At 39.7% G+C, this 17,942-nt stretch overlaps 1 protein-coding gene across 3 annotated transcripts in view; it reads right to left on the reverse strand.

Moving 5' to 3' along the window:
* Positions 1 to 17,942, reverse strand: part of arid4b (AT-rich interaction domain 4B) — a 143,444-nt gene that overhangs the window by 52,043 nt on the left and 73,459 nt on the right. For 2 of the 3 annotated variants that reach the window (XM_043679852.1, XM_043679834.1), the window contains exons 4-7: positions 17,593 to 17,658; positions 7,887 to 7,977; positions 1,086 to 1,165; positions 905 to 996 (exon numbers count right to left, since the gene is read on the reverse strand). In XM_043679852.1, coding sequence (XP_043535787.1) covers positions 905 to 996; positions 1,086 to 1,165; positions 7,887 to 7,977; positions 17,593 to 17,658 — 329 coding nt within the window. The remainder of the gene's footprint in view (positions 1 to 904; positions 997 to 1,085; positions 1,166 to 7,886; positions 7,978 to 17,592; positions 17,659 to 17,942) is intronic. The other variant, XM_043679845.1, reaches the window with a different exon arrangement.

A 17,942-nucleotide genomic window follows, 5' to 3' on the forward strand; every position in this document is an offset into this window, starting at 1 on the left:
CCAGAACTAGAGGGCATAGGTTTAGGGTGAGAGGGGAAAGAAATAAAAGAGACATAAGGGGCAACGTTTTCACAGAGGGTGGTACGTGTATGGAAGAGCTGCCAGAGGAAGTGGTGGAGGCTGGTACAATTGCAACATTTAAGAGGCATTTGGATGGGTATATGATTAGGAAGGGTTTGGAGGGATATCGGCCGGGTGCTGGCAGGTGGGATTAGACTGGGTTGGGATATCTGGTTGGCATGGACGGGTTGGACCGAAGGGTCTGTTTCCATGCTGTACATCTCTATGACTCTATGACATGTTTGCATACCTTCATTCACTGCTGTGCACATAAGTACGTAGCAGAGGTAAACTTTAAACTTGAATTCTCCTTTGATGTAAATACAAGTACATGTACAAAGGTAGTGGCCTTGCAGTGCCTCTGTTGGCAGGAGTGAAATCATCCTGACAGGTGATAAACTATTTATTTAAGAAGTGAATGCTCAGGAATATATGATGAGTAAGTGTTAATAGGATAAATTCATTGCTGTATAATTATTGATATGATAAGAAGTTTTAAAAAATTTAAATCACTATTTGAGGCATCCATATAAAGCAGGTCTTGTATTTGGCCCAACTGATTTGCTATATGCAAACATTTTCACTTTTCAGAGCTCTGGTGAAAACAATGCACTAAATACTTCAAAGATGAGAAGAATTTATTTTAAATATTGTAGACATTGGGCAACAAGGGTATGGAAAAGATTATTTGTAAACTCTAGCAAGAATAATTAAGTAAAACAGGGAAAATAAAATTAGGCAGAAAACATTTGTAGATATGCATAGAAATTTAAATCTACACATGTAAATTCACACTTAAAAAGGAATATCTTGCTAGAGATGTGTATTATAAATGATTACTCACAGTGGATTGGACCTTCTTCCCCGGTTAGATTTCTTTCCAATCACAGGGGTGCCAAAGTGTTCTGGATTAGTAAGAGGCAACTGGTCAAGTGTCTAAAACATTAAGCAAATCACTGGTTATTGTATCTGTGGAAAACACAGGATAAAGTTGGCCACTGGTCATGCTTAATTTCTCCACTAACCTCACTCTCTGCAAAGTGCCTCTCCCCTTTCAGGCAGAGCGAAGTCCGTCTCAGTGTTCTCTCATCGCCATCATCAAAAACTGTAGAGAAATGCAGCACTGGTCAAATTACCCACAAAAATTACTCATCATTCTGCGGATGTCTGATTCATTAATGCAATAATCGAAGTTTTAATCCAACCAGTCCCCACCTGGGACTTGAGTACATAGAAACAGGTCATTCAGCCCCTTTAGCCATTCTGTCAGATCATGGCTGATCTACATCCTAAATCTATCTACTGCCATGAAACCCTTAATATCCTTGTCCAGCAGAAACTGCTCAATCTGACATTTAAAATCATGACCTGAGCTCACATTTACCTTTTTGTGGCAGAAAGTTACACATCTCCACTGCTATTCATGCAAACACATACCCTACCTTCCCTCCTTAAGTAAGATGGCTTTGATTTAAATATATCGCCCTTTTTCTAGGCTCCCATGCTACCAGAACCAAGTTCCTACCTATACATCTGTCACTTCCAGCAGTTTTTTTCAAAATCTTAAATGTTTCACTTAAAATTACCCCCTACCTTCTATATTCCATGGAAAGTAACCTCTCCTCATAATTTGATCCTTGTAGCCCTGGAAACAGTCTCGTGAATCTTTGCTGCATTCTTGCCAGGGTCAATATACATGCAATGCCCTTAAAATGTAAACTGTCCTCCAGATGTAAACAAACTAGGGTTTGTATAGTAGTAGCAAAACCTTCTCTCCCTTTAAGTCCTCACCCACAAGATAGAAAGCTTAACGCTTGATTTGTCTTTTGGATTTTTTGTACCTATGCACTCTTATTCAAGTTATTAATTAACATAGTGAATAGTTGATTCATAAAAATCTAAGACACGGAAGAACAGCCAAGTGGCCATCCTACCCAATCCAACTTTCTAGCTTTTGGTCTGCAGTCCCAGAAGGTTACAGCACCTATCTTCATGTCCAAGTATTAAAGGCTTGCTTCCTCCACCACACTGGAGATTGGGAGTTCCAGATTCCCACCATCCTCTGCATGGAAACATTTACCCTCTAACCTGCTCTTACCATAGTTCTTACCATAGCTAGCTCTTACCATAGAACAATGAGAGGAATATGGCATTCTATTTAAACTTTGCAATTTTAAAACAGTACAATCTGCTTCCTCTATTCCAAAGAAAACATGTCATACTGTCCAATCTTTCTTCATAAGCAAAATCCTCCATTTTAGGCAATATCCAGGAATATCCTCAGTAATCTTCCTAATCATTCCTGCAGTGTAGTGCTATGAAATGCACATTGTATTCTAACTCTGGCCTAACTAATGGTTAATACAGTTTCAGCAAAATCTCTTGAGCTCTCATATCCTATGTATCCGCTAATAAAAGGTAAGTATCCCATATGGTTTCTTGACTACCTGGTCAACCTGTTCGATTACCTTAATGAATCTGAAAAAATATTTAATCCAAGGTACCATCATTCTTGGACAATTCTCAGTATCCTATTGCTGATAGTGTATTCCCTTGAAATTTCCCAAATGCATTAACCTCTCATTTCTCTGCAAGTCCATCACCTACATTAAGATTTTTGTGTCATACCACTAATCACTTCTTTCTAATGCAAGTACAGAACAATTATCCTAGTCAAATCAATCTCTCCACTCAGGTCAATAATTTGTCTATTAGCTCCAATTTCAGCTAACACATTGTTAGAGGAAATCCTAAGAGACAGGATTTTCATGTATTTGGAAAGGCAAGGACTGATTAGGGATAGTCAGCATGGCTTTGTGTGTGGCAAATCATGTCTCATGAACTTGACTGAGGATTTTTTTTTAAGAAGTAACAAAGAGCACTGATGAGGGCAGAGCAGTGGACGTGATCGTAGTAGACTTCAGTAAGGCATTCAACAAGGTTCTTCATGACAGACCAGTTAACCAAGGTTAGATCACACAGCATAGAGGAAAATCTAACTAGTCAGATTCAGAACTGGATTGAAGATAGAAGACAGAGGGCGGTGGTGGTACAGAGTTGCTTTACAGACTGGAGGCCTGTGATCAGTGGTGTTCTGCAAGGATCAGTGCTGGGTGCAGTGCTTTTTGTCATTTGTATAAATTTGGATGTGAACCCAGAAGGTATGGTTACTAAGTTTGCAGATGACACCAAAATTGGAGGTGTAGCAGACAGCAAAGAAGGTTACCTCAGAGTACAACTGGATCTTGATCAGATGGGCCAATGAGTGGCAGATGGAGTTTCATTTAGATAAATGTGAGGTGCTGCATTTTGGAAAGCAAATCAGAGCGGGAATTATACACTTAATGGTAAGGTCATGGAGAGTGTTGCGAAATAAAAAAACCTTGGAGTGCAGGTTCATTGTTCCTTGAATGTGAAGTCAAGGGTAGATAGGATAGTGAAGGTGACGTTTGGTATGCTTGCCTTTACTTCATCAATGCATGGAGTACAGGTGTTTGGAGGTCATGTTGCAGCTGTACAAGGAAATTGGTTAGACCACTTTTGGAATATTGCATGCAATTTTGGTTTCCCTCCTATCGGAAGGATGTTGTGAAACTTGAAAAGGTGTAAGAAAAGATTTACAAGGATGTTGCCAGGTTGGAGGATTTGAGCTATAGACAGAGACTGAACAGACTGGGGCTATATTCCCTAGAGCGAAGGCTGAGGGGTGACCTTGTAGAGGTTTATAAAATCATGTAGGGTGTGGATAGGATGAATAGACAAGATCTTTTCTCCAGGGTGGGGGAAAGAGTCCTAAACTAGAGGTTATAGTTTAAGATGAGAGAGGAAAGATTTAAAAGGGACCGAAGGGACAACTTCTTCATGCAGACGGTGCAGATGGAATGAGCTGCCAGAGGAAGTAGTAGAGGCTGGTAGGATTACAACATTTAAAAGGCATCTTGATTAATATATGAAAAAGAAGGCTTTAGAGAGAGATATGGGCCAAATGCTGGCAAATGGGACTGGATTAATTTAGGATATCTGGTCAGCATTGAATAGTTGGACCAAAGGGTCTGTTTCTGTGCTGTACAACTCCATGACTATGACTTTCCATTTCCCTTTTAAATCTTTCTCCTCTCATCTTAAACTTATGCCCTCTACCAGTGAACCCCAATGTTAGTTTTACATCATATGACTTCTCTAAAATGTTAGCTTTTTGTTTTTGTTCATCATTGCCATATCCTTCCAAACCTGATTGCTGACTGGTAATTAATAAAAACTAAAACCTATCCTTTATTGTATTATTATTTAAAGAAGAATCTGGATATGCCTGTACATTTGGAGCAGCCCGCACCCGTTCAAATGATGAGCAACAGATTATATGGGTTAGAAGTAACTATAAGCCTTTCTAGAATCAATGTTAACTGATAATGAAAGTAACTTACCCTGGTTATAATTTTGTTATTCATATAATGGGCCTGAATCCAACTGATCAAAAATACATGGTGTCCATTCTCACTAATACTCACTGGCTAGCTGTAAGTCTTACTGAGATATGTGTGGCTTGACGTCCAGCATGCAATTTTTACCCTTCAACCCATTAAAATGCACACCATGATCAGCACCTGCACACATAAGCTGGACACACATTCTTAGAAACTACTAAGAACTGACTGAAAGATGATCATTATTTCTCAGGGGCAGCTTAAAAAATTTACTTTTTCCTCATTGTTAGTGAGGACATCAGGACATGCAGCAGACCACATGACACCACTGAGCCAGAATCCAGTTTTGGAATGCCAAGCGATGATGAGCCAGAAGCACAAATAAAACTTACTTTACAGTAAAATTCCGTTTCAATAACATGAGAGAGTACAATACAGGTGGTTCTCCTAAGGCACGTGTTGGCTATAACACGATTCTGGCCCCATTAGTTTAAATGGTGCTGGTACTGCACAATTTTCTTATAAAACAAGATTGCACGGGAACCAAACTATGGTAACATAAGAGAACTATCTGTATCTAAAACTGGATTTTAAATGACAGCAACTTAATGTTATGTAGTGTGCAGAAGAATGGAATTTCCCTCCCCACTGCATCCAGTCTGATGCAATTATATATTTTTTACTTTTAATCTTTGAGTATTGACAGCTACTCAGTGTGAGAGAGAGAGAGAGAGAGAGAGTAATGAAAACCATAATAATGGTTTATGTTAGATCGTGGTTTTTGAAAGTGAATTGGATAAGCTCAAAAGGGAAATTACTAGCATGGCTATAGACAAGTTGAATGAGCTAACCTGCCCTTTCAGAGAACTGGCATTTACTTGGTGGGCCAACAGCCTCCTTCCATGCTGGAATCATTCAAACCACATATATCGCTGAAGCACTTCGGCTTCAATATGACTTTTGGTGTACAGATCCGAGCATATTGAATCTGCAAGTAACAACACCATTGTATGTGGTCACAATGCAGTTCTTTACAATTGGTTTTTCTTCCAGAAGAAGGGCTCATCCCCAAAACGTCGATTCTCCTGCTCCTTGGATGCTGCCTGACCTGCTGCGCTTTTCCAGCAACACATTTTCAGCTCTGATCTCCAGCATCTGCAGACCTCACTTTCTCCTAAGTGGTTTTTCTAACCATTATCATAAATTAGTTAGCTCACAAAGTTACAACCTAGATAAACAGTTTTCATCTTTAAAACTTATCAACATTTTTTTGGCCACATGAAAGTTGCACTTGTTACATTTCAGGAGTACTTTACTGGCAGTAACATGTTTTCATTTGTCCTCAAAGCCTGAAAAGTGCAAAATGAAACTCATAGCTCTACTAATGCCATGGCTGCAAACATTCTGGGGATTTCCCAAATCAAACGTTCGTCTTAAGAGAAAATAAATCCCCCATTAAGCAGAATTAATGATGTGGTGTGAATTGATGAATCTTTGCTGCATTTCAGATTAAACCTTCCCAACACACAAAACATTGGGGAAAAAAAATATCATACAATAGTGCATCCTAAAACCAACTCTTACTGACTAAACTTGTGTTATATCTGAACTTACTACAACAATTATACTACTTGGAAATTGAAACTAGACATGGTCAGATTACAATGGTCAAGTTATAAAGCTGTTAACTTTGATACTAGGGTTGTTTAAATTAAGCTTAATGGCATTAAAGCGAGTTAAAAAAAATGGAACAAGTAGCTGAGCTGACTGGCACCAAATCACACTGTTGTTTGACAGCTGTAAGGATAACAGTCAAACGAATTATGATTTTTGACAGCTACAAGTGTCAGGTCGTTTTCTCTGGTGTAGAATTATTCTATGAAATAATATAATCTTATCAATGTAGGATATTTGAGTAGCACATGATTTAAGTGTCAATTTCTGACAACATGTCTGCAAAATGAGCGGCTTCTACAGCTGAAGCAGTGAAATGCAGGCAAGTTTCTTTCACAAAGGCAATTTATGTTAGCATGATATTTCAAAATATCAGTTGGCTAAAGGGCTAGATTTTCATCTTTGAAGTGCAAATCATGAGTTGGGTCATGTCTTAGTGTCATAATCCTACCACCTTCCCAGCAGTGCCACTTTGATGGGAGTAACAGACCAGGTGCAAGAAAGGAGGTGGGCTGTTGCTGACATTAGCAAGCTGGAAAGCACTCTATGACAGCCTCCACTGCAGTTTGTCAGCCTGAAAGTGATTAAGTAATTTAAACTCATCTTCCTGTTAGTTAGTCAATCTTATATCCATGTTGATGTGTTACTCCTCAATATCATGACTTGTTACCTTAACTTCCTTCTCAGTACTTTCTGGAGATCATTTTATAACCCCTAATTATGGACCACTTGCGAGAAGAGTAATTGCTACCTAATTACTCTAGAAAAATCACTGACTATTTGATAATTTCCATTAATTCTGCTCCCTAAAATTCTCTTCTTCAGCTTCTCCAATTTCCCACACATAATCGAAGCCCCTTTTCCAAACTAACATTTGAGAAATCATTCTGTATCTCCTCCAAGGCATTGACATCTTTCCTATCGTTAAGGTCCAGAACTATGCAACATACTCCAGTTGAAGAATTGTGTTATCAAGTCCTATTTACAAAGCCAGGTTTCCCTTCCACTTTCTTAACCACATTGTCAACTTGACATGTCAGTTTTACAAGTATAAATATGCACCCTCCCAAGTCTCTACCTACTTTTCCTCCATCAGTTTCTCTCAACCTCCTTAAAATAGTCTTATCTCAGTTATTGTGCTTCTCTCAGAATGCATCAACTTACACTTGCCAGCATTAAATTGGATCCTCCATGTCTTCCCATTTCACTTGTCTTTGGATTCCTGAAATCTGCTTTCCAGTTCACTGTTTACTATATTGCTGTGTTTTGCATCACCCACCAGACTTTGAAATTATACTGATGTCCTCAAGCTGTGATGATCTTTGGGGAAATCACCTCTGCATTCTCCTCTTTAGTCAGGAAAATACTTAACAGTAGTCACTGCCTCCTATTTCTTGGCTACATTATCACTATTCATTTAATCACACATGCTCCTATCCCTGAAATAAACGTCTTGCAGTGCCTTATCAAATGGCTTATGAAATCCATATGTGCAATACCTACTACATTACATCTACTATCTCCTCAGTAACTTAAAACAAGTTAGTTAAATACAATCTGCCTTTAATACATCTGGGCTCTTCAATTTTGATTCATGCTTTACTAAGAGGAAGTAGTTTCAAATAACTTTTCCACCACTTTCATTAGACCTGCAACAATACAAATACCTTTCTACAATCTGATCAAATTTAAAGAAGGGTCAGGTTTTAGAATTTCTTTTTGTCTTACCTACAGTGTACCAACTTGCATCAGTCAGCTTATTGATTACAGCTACTTGGCATGTTCCATCAGGGTTCTTCACTTCAACAACAGCTCCTACCTGCAGGAGAAATCACACCCAATCAGTAAAAAGAAGATATTTTCAATCAACTTCTTCAAACTCATGACACATCCTGGATCCTCTGCCTCACAGGTATGGCCACTATCATTGTATCCAAGAGTCCCTTAATCCGTAACATGTAAAGAGCCACAAATCCTACCCAAAAAGTGGATTTACTCAGAGCGTTTTGGTCCAAGAGATACAATTAATTTCACCTGATTTGTTTGGATAGTGAGGGGTGAACAAGAGATCATGCTTGGTCAACAAAGTGGATAAGAAAAGTGAACTGAAAGCCTTGTAACCACTGTCTCTCTCATATTCTGTACCACTCACAATGAAATACAATCGGAGATCAGCCACAATAATTTGTTTCTGCATAATTCCTTTATTACAGCACTCTTCTCCTGGTTTCCAAAATGGGTGTCAGGACCCCAGGTGGGGTTCTCAACCTGACATTTTGGGATTCCAGGCTGAGTCAGCATTGCTGTCAGCATGCTCTGACTGAATTGGAACAGCTGCACTCTGCTCTAAACATGTAGGCTCTCACATCACCCCCAAACAGGCCTCACCAAGTCAGTGTCAATTTCCAAGCTTGAAATGGGGTCGGACAGAGAAAAATTTGGGAAGCACTGCCCCCAAGTTTAGTAAGTATCTAGAATACATTCCCAGGTGGCGAGAAGATTACCGACTCTGTACATCCTTAAAGTTGTGTTATTGCCTAATGGGCTTATCATACAAAAGGCAAGTGATGCCTATATAGATCACAAAATGGTGTTAACTGCTTTAAAAAGTGTAATTTTCCAATACTTTGTTTTCCTTATATTCTATTTGTTTTTCAGTTATTTGATTCCTCTAAGAAATGAGATGTTTTGGGTAAAGGGATAAAAGTGCAATCATCTCATTATGATCTAGCTATCAAATGACTTTAAGACAACTTTTCTCGATAAGTGAGTCACTTGCTGTTCATCAATGTTACACACTTGCAAACCGGCTCAGACATTTCATAGCAGCAATATCAATTAAAATTTGACACCTTATGTAATAAGGTAATATTTGGATATTGTTAAGAGGTAGGTTATAAAGGACCATCTCAACAGATAAGGATAAACTAAGATAAAGTTGAAATAATTGCACATTGGCTGGTGTCCCATCACCAAGTCACCATTTATACGTGCACAGCACACTGGCTGTGGCCAGCCAACTCAGAGTCAGTCCCTGAAGTTAGGAGACTCTGAATTCCCTGTCAATTAGGGCTCCCTGATTGGCTTAGGTGAACAGACCCAAATCAAGGATCTGAGTCAATAAGATCTACCTGGTTCCAATCACTACAGGGGTTTTGGGGAGAATTCACTCACTTGGGAACTAGACAGCTGAATGAAACAAAGGAGGAGTGAAGAAAATTAGGGACGTGCAAGATGCAAGAACTGAAGAGAGCCAAGAACCAAGCCCTCACAGGGTTGTGAGGGCAGAAAAATTATGAAGTTAGGAAACTTAATGGCCATGGAGGGCTCTCAATACAAGGACGGAATTTTAAATAGTGAACACAGACATGTTGAGTGAAGGGAATGTAGTGCAAGTTGGAATATCAGCAGCAGTTCAAGTTCAAAGAGAGTCAAAGATAGGAGGACAGCCAAGAGATCATTTTGAATAGTTGTGTCCAGAAATGACAAAACAGGGATTAGGGATTCAGCAACTAATGCTGCACAACTGGGCAACTCAGTTTCTGAGTCGGTTTTCAAGAAAATATTCAGGAAAATATAATTACCAATACAAAAGGTTAAAAATAGAAGTTAAACTGAAATGCATAAATGTGGAAAACCTTACATGTATTAAGTGACCTAATATTTGTCTTATTTTAAGTGAAAGCTTTGTAACGTATCAAAGAGTCAAACTGCCCAATTAGTGAGAGAAGATACTGGTGAGCTTCCAATTTTAACTGCTGTTGTATCAATATACTCAGTGCTGCTTGGAAGGGCTAATACTCATGATAGTTAAGGCATGCTGATATAGTTCCACTTCAGGGTGGTGTGGGGCTTGGAGGGAAACTTGCAGGTGATGGTGATGTCATGTATGTGCTGCCCTTGTCCATCTGAGTGGTAACGGTCAGGAGTTTGGAAGATGCTGTGGAAGGAGGCAGTCAAGTTGCTGCAGTGTAGTTTGGAGATAGCACACACTGCTGCCACTGTGTGACAATGGTGAATGGTGGACGGAGTCACTGCTGAAGGTGTTGCATATGACACCAATCAAATAGGCTCCTTTGTCTTCGATAGTGTCAAACTTGAATGTTGGAGTTTCGCTCATTCAGACAAGTCAAGGTTACCTCATCACATTTTAAATTGCGACTTGTAGAGGGTGGGCAGGCTTTGGATCAGGAGCTGAATCACTCAACAATATTTATAAAGCTGGTGGAGTTAACTTTGGTAATGCTAACTTCCATGATGTTGATGCAGGCAGATTCAGTTATATGCTCAGTAATGGTATGAACGACAAGGGTAGCTAGAATACTCAGTGTAGGGAAATGGCAGGATTGGGTCATCTGGATTAGACTTTGTAGTTGGTTGATTAGTGAGAGCTCAGTGTCTCAACCTTGCCTCCATGAAACACTCATGAGAATAGTTAGGTTTAATTCATAGCAATGAGGTGAAAGGAAAATGGCAACAAGAAAACAGAACTGCACAAATTGTCAGTAGCAGTATAAAACATTTAAGCTACAGAAATTCAAATCAGCAGACCACTGTGTGTTGTACATTCTCGTTAATATTAAGAACCTTGTGAGATGTTAAAGGGTTAATTTGTTCTGCAGACCTGCAAGAAATTGGGTGTCCAAGGGTAGGGTGCTATGTTTTTGTCTTGCAGGAGGAAAGTAAAAAAGTTTACATTGCCATCTCTGACTATTCAAAAGTGAATTTACATTGTCATCTCCTGTCATTCAGAATCAATAAGAACATTGCAGTTGGAATTCTGACCACACCCTGGAGTTAGAAAACAATTTACAACGGATCTGACCATTAAGGGATGATTTTCATGATACGGTTTCTGGAGATGATCAGGTCGCTGCACTGTGTCTTGAGTGGCATGTGATTGTGAGGGAGTGACTGGGGGGTGTCCTGTGGGCATTACTGACTGATGTAAAGATTTTGTGTAAAGGAAGGACTGACGCTTTGTTCAGTGACATCCCTTGACATGGCTTCACAAGCATCACGAAGTTTGTTAAAGGGTTCCTCCAGAAAGCTTATACAGTACTTGTCTAATAAAAGTTTGGTTGTTCACAGAAGTTGGCGTGCCGCAGTTGCATCAAGTGTGCAAGAATCTCAAGAAAAAGAACCAAACACTTGCTGCAGCAAATTAGGGTGACAGGAAAGCTTCAGTACAACTTCAGATGGGTTCCACAGGTTTTAAGAAGTAAGGAATCAAAAACTCCAGAAATTATAGTTACTTTGTTAATTACAGTATTCATAGTGCCAGAATTGAAACCGTAAATTCCAAAAACTCAGTTCCATCTGTTACATGCCAAGTTCAATCTGAAAAATCAAACAAGTTACAGATTTATTATCTTGTTTGACTTGTACTGTGTTCACCAGTGATATATTTTCCTTTTGTGGTAATGTTAATGTCACATACACAACTATTTTCCACTGAGAATCATTCAGATTTTGAATCAAATTTGAATAATTTCCACCTTCAAGATGAAGGCCAGTAAACCAGTTGCAATCACATGCCAGACTGCAGTTCTCTGTCATCAGAGGAGCAAATAGAAACATATTACAAGAAATAATGAGAAGAGCCTTAGCTTAACAGGATGAACATAAACAGGCTGGTGAGATGGGGTGCAGAGTGGCAAATTGAATTTAATTTTGTTAACTATGGAGGTTTCAGGGAGGAAAACAAGACAAAGGAAGTACAGAGGATCAGAGAGACCTTGGTGTACATGGCCGCAGATTCTTAAATGCAGCAGGACAGATAGATATTTGTGGGTCAGAGAGGGGGAGGGTATTTAAACTAGGAGGTAGGTAGTTCAGGGGTTGAGAGGAATTCATTTTCAACCAGAGGATGGTGGTAACTCACTTCCTGGAAAGGGTGTCAGAGGCAAGAGCCATCACAACATTGAAACAGTATTTAGATGAACACTTAAGGCGCCATTGCACACATGGCTACAGGCAAAGTGCTACAAAATGGAATTAAAGTAGATAGGTGCTTGGTGACTTGCATTAAAATAACAGACTGAAGGGACTCTGTTGTAAAATTCCATGACTCTCCAACTTGCATTTATAGTTAACATTCTTTTTTAAAGACTCCTTACAATGTGAAAACAGGCCTTTGGCCCAACCAGTCCACACCAACCCTCCGAACAGTAACCACCCAGACCCATTTCCCTCTGACTATTGCACCTAACACTATGGACAATTTAGCATGGCCAATTCACCTGACCTGCACATCTTTGGACTGTAGGAGAAAACCGGAGCACCCGGAGAAAACCCACACAGACACGGGGAGAATGTGCAAACTCCCCACAGACAGTCACCAGAGGCTGGAATCGAACCTGGGACCCTGGTGCTGTGAGGCAGCAGTGCTAACCACGGAGCCACCGTGCCACCCCTTTTGACATGGTTAAAGGTCACAAGACATTTCACAGCTACACTATCAGGCAAAATGGACTGGTAAAATGGACAGACATGGTAAGTGTAATTTAATGCAGTCAAGTGCAAAGTGACACAGAATGAAAGAGAAGGAGACTGAAGAGACAACAGGAACTAACTGGTAAAAGTTTGAAGGGAGTGTGGCTGACAGACCTGGGAGTGTATGCAAACAAGTCTGTGAAGATAGCAGGACAAGATCATTTAAAAAAAAATTGTGGTTAAAATTCTGGACAACAATTGGAGGAAAGCTTGAGAGTGGGTGTATTAAAGTGTAATTGGAATGGTAACAAGGATGAGAAACTTAAGTTATGTAAAAAGACTGCAGAACTTGGAACTGTTGATCCTTAAAGCAGAAAAGGTTAAGAGGAAATATACAGGTGTTAAAATTAATCGGGGATTTTGACAAAGGGAAACTTTTCCCAGTGGCTGAAAACTTAATTGTAAATGTAAGGTGCTCAAGGAAGAATCAGAAGCAACAGCATGATTTTTTTTTTTAAATGCAGCAATTTTGATGATCTAGAATGCACCAGATGAAAGGAGGTTGAAAGCAGATTTAATTGCATCATTTGGAAGAGAATTAAATGGATAAATAATACAAGGAAAGAAAATTAGGGTAATTTAAAGTTGCAGTGAGCTGCCTTTTGAATTGCTGCAGTCAATGCTGCAGGAATAACAACACAGAAACTGGATACAAACAACAGGGGAAAATTAACAGCATCCAGAGTTCTCTCCAGATTGTATGGCAAAAGGAGCAACTAGGAATAAGCAAAAAATGCTGTCCTCTCCAGCGATATCCACTTCATATGAATTACTTCAAAACAAATTGAGAGAGGTGAGGGGAGGCAATGGCATAAATACTGTGCAAACGAGGATGACAATTTTACTATTGAGGTCAAACTTGACAAGTCTGTTAGAATTCTTTGAGGTAATGAGCAGGTTAGACAACAGAGAACTAGTGGATGTGGTCTATTTGGATTTCCAGAAGGTCTTTGACAAGGTGCTACACAGGAGGCTGCTAAATAAAACAAAAGCCTATGGTGTTAGGGGCAAGGTATTGGCACAAAGAGAGGATTGGCTGACTGGCACAAGCCAGAGCATAGGGATAAAGAAGTCTTTTTCAGGATGGCAGCCAGTGAAGTTCTGCAGATGTCAGTGTTAAGACAGTTATTCACATTATACATTAATGATCTGGACCACAGAACTGAGGACATGGTTGCTAGGCTTCCAGATGACACAAAGGTAGGCAGAGGGACAAATAGTGTTAAGGAAGTGGGGAGGTTGCAGGGCTTGGAAGGGCGAGGAGAGTGGGCAAAGAAGTGATAAATTTTACAAATGTAGCAAAGTGTGAGGTTATGCACTTTGGTAGTAAGAATATAGAGGCATAGACCATTTTCTAAATGGGGTAAGGATCAGAAATCTGATGCACAAATTAACTGAAGAACATTGAGAATCCTGAACTCGGACTCATAAGGTTAACAAGCAGGCTAGGAAGGCAAATGCAATGTTGATATTCTAGCCCTCTTGTAATGAATGTATGAGAAGAGATGTATTGCTGAGGCTGTAGAAGGCTCTTGTCAGACTGGAATTGGAATATTGAGAACTCTGGGTCTTGTATCTAAGGAAGCATGCATTGGTATTGGAGGCGACCCAAAAGAGGTTTACAGAATGATCCTGGGGATGAAGGTTTATCACAGGAGGAACAGTTGAGAACTCTGGGTCTGTTGTCAATGCAGTTTGGAAGGATGAGGGGGTCATTTGATTGAAACTTACATAACATTAAGAGCCCGACATAGAGTGGATATGAGAAAATGTTCGACTAGCAGGAATGACTAGGACCTGAGGACACAGCCTCAGTGTGAAGGGACGGCCCTTTCAAACAGAAAAAGAAGTATTTCTTCAGAGGGTGGTGAAATCTTTGGAACTTAATAGTCCTAAATACACTCAATGACTTGGCCTCCACCGCCCTCTGTGGCAGAGATAGGTAGGTTCTTGACCGTTAAGAGGATCAAGGGCAAAAGGCAGGTGAATGGGGTTGAGAAATATATCAGCTGGGATTGAATGGCCTAACTCTGCTCCTGGATCCAACTGTCTTCTGGTCTAAAGCAGTCGATGAACAGAAGGGTTTTGAGAACTCTCTTTAGATAGTTTCAGATTTATTAACTGCATTTAAATTCTACCGGCTGAAGGGATTTGAATTTGTCCGTCTAACATTAATTTGGTCCTCTGAATTACACATTCACATTCCTTATGAACAATAACATCAAAAGAGAGAGTGCAGCAATGACTAAGACAAGAAAATTCATAAGTGAATGCTCAAAATAATCCACCACCTGGAAGAAGGTTTTATATCCCAAGTGGCTTACATTTACTCATGTAAAATTGTTACATATTTACAGAAAAAATTGGATATACATCAACATCATAAATAACTGCATCACAAGTTGAGATATGGAGACTATAGAAATCTTTTGTTGTTATATTTTAATGTGTTCATGAAATGGTAACAGACTTTGGTACTATTCTACTTCAAGAAAGTAATACTAGTTCTACAAATACTTCCAGCAGCGTGCCCCAGGTTAGAATATTGCAGCCTTTGAATATAAAAACAATTGAATGACTGGTTCTGCTTTCCATAACTAAACTCACAATCTTCATCACCCTCCTGTCAATATTATAAGCTACCTCATCTATATTCTTAGCATGAATATGCATTTCCCTCTCGATGCTCTCTCATCTCCCTTCACAAGCTCCATAAAACTTAGGTGTAGCTTTTGGGACTCCATTCCCACTAAGATCCTACCCAATGACACCTGATAAAGGCTTCCTCTTCTTCTCTCTTGCTATTTTCCTTTAAAAACCAGCATTTCTTCCTGAAATAATGTGCTGTCAACTCTTCCATCCTTGCAACCACCACTCATTCATACTATCTCATCCTTTCCCAAGTCCTAAGGCATGTTGCTTCTGAATAAATCTCAGTCCATTTCTCCTCCTCTTGGTCTTGTTCATACTTCAAATTGAAAATGTTCATCATTAAATCAACTGTGACATTTGATAAGGTTTAGTGGTTGACATTAAGGTCTATCTATGCAGTGAAGCAAGGGTCTGTGCAAAGATACTGCAGAAGATTGACTTTTGGATGAGTGGGTGAGTCAGGATTCTGTCCGCTTGGGTCATCTCTGCTTTCAACACACACTTGCTTTTGAAGGAAACTGCACCAATGTTTTTTATTCAGCTCAGCCAGATAGGTGCGCTGATCCTGGGCGAGTTTCCCCAAGACTCTATCAATATAAAAACTCCCAACGAAAGCTTTTTTTACTGTTTTTGTAATGTTTCTTTTGACCATCATGATGCCACACATCTGATAAAAGCTTGACACAGAAACTTTCCTTTGGTGAGTGATTGTCAGGCATTCTGACTTGCTTGGCACACCAACCAGGTGAGCAACTCAATGTCTGGTATCCATCATCTGTCAGGAACTTCCGAAGGCAGTTTGAGTGAAATGAGTTGAGGTTCTTGGCATGATGCTGGTACACAGTCCTTTTTGTGTGGAGCTCTACATGCACAGACAGTCACAGCTAGATCAGTTGCATCAACTGCTTCTCACATGTACACTCGCCGCTACCTCAGAATGCTCCAAATAGTTATCCTGGGTTCCTTCTCTTCAACATATTGCATTTGGTATCAACATTTGAAAATAAAAGGCAACTGAAGAACTCAGCTCTTCCTCTTCACTTCCTCTCTACATCTCAGTGACATCTGAGACTATACTATAGCGGGTTCAGAAAAGATTTACCAGGATGTTGCAGGGACGAGAGGGTATGAGTAAAAAGGAGAGGCTGGAATATAGTAGGTTCAGGGATGACCTTAGAGGTTTATAAAATAATGAGGGGCAGAGGTAAGGCAAATAGACAAGGTCTTTTCAATATGGTGGGAGAGTTCAAAACTCAAGGCTTTCTTTTTAAGGTGAGAGATGAGAAAGATTTTTAAGGGACCAGAGGGGCAACCTTTTCACACAGAGGATGGTTCCTGCATGGAATAAACTGCCAGAGGAATTGAGCGTGGGGTGCTGGAAAAGCACAGCAGGTCAGGCAGCATCCAAGGAGCAAGAAAATAGACGTTTCAGGTGAGGGCTTTTACCCCCAACGGCGATTTTCCTGCTCCTCGGATGCTGCCTGACCTGCTGTGCTTTTCTCACACCACACTCTCAATTCTAATCTCCAGCATCTGCAGTCCTCACTGTTGCCTGCCAGAGGAAGTGGTAAAAGCAGTTACAGTTACAACATTTGGAAGACATTGGGGAAGGTATACGAACAGGAGAAGCTTATAACAATATGGCCCAAACTCAGACAAAAAAGGACTCATTTAATTTGGGAAACTTAATAGGCATGGATGAGTTGGACTGAAGGTCTGTTTCCATGCTGTTTGATTACGATCTGCAAGGTCCTTTGGGCTGTAAATTGGTAATCCCGACTGAAAGGTTGAATTCTCACCACTAACACCAACTTTGCATCTTTGGCTACTATCTCAGTTTAAAACACATAGCATAGCTTTCTACCTTTCTATCCAACTCCAGGCTGAGCTCCTAATCCCTTTCAAGCACAAAGTCAGCCTATTTACAGCTCTGGGACATCGATTAGCTCTGCCTATAAAACCTGCACGCGTGCCTTATAGTATTTGGATTTGGCTGTATAAATGATTTTGTAGCAGTCTCCCATTCTTTCATTCTTACTAAAGAAAAGCTGACCCAAAACCCTGCTGTCCATGTCCCTTTCAACAAGAAATCATATCTCCTCACCACTGCTGACTGACATGAATTTTCAGCTTCCTTAACCCCTCAAAAGTTAATCAATAGCACCATCTTTAATAATAAGGCATCAATGCACAAATATTTCAAATCATTGGTTTAATTTGTAGTTATTATACTTGTCAACATTGAATCATTCGAGTTAAGGAAAAGTGTAAGAGCATGAGTGCATACCTTGAGTGGACCTTTGATGTGATCATCTTGCACTTCCACAGTTGAAGAATCATGTTTGAAAGTGACCTTTTCAAAAAAAAAAGCATAAGCCCTCTCACTAAAAATATCATAAGCACGAGTATGAAAATCTGACAAATGTCAAATATTTACACAAGCCTGTAACAGTAATAGATATTTTGAGAAGTTCGACCTACACCACAACCTATCAATAGTTCTAAAGACATGTCAAAGAACTATTTAACGTTGTAACTATGAATATAATTTCAAAGTCAGAATGTATGCTTGAAAGGTTTATAACCTGCATTTTAAGTTAGCTAGCCTTTTTTGCACAAAGCTTTAAAACTATTACC

This window comes from Chiloscyllium plagiosum, chromosome 3, assembly GCF_004010195.1.
Source record: "Chiloscyllium plagiosum isolate BGI_BamShark_2017 chromosome 3, ASM401019v2, whole genome shotgun sequence".
NCBI lineage: Eukaryota > Metazoa > Chordata > Chondrichthyes > Orectolobiformes > Hemiscylliidae > Chiloscyllium > Chiloscyllium plagiosum.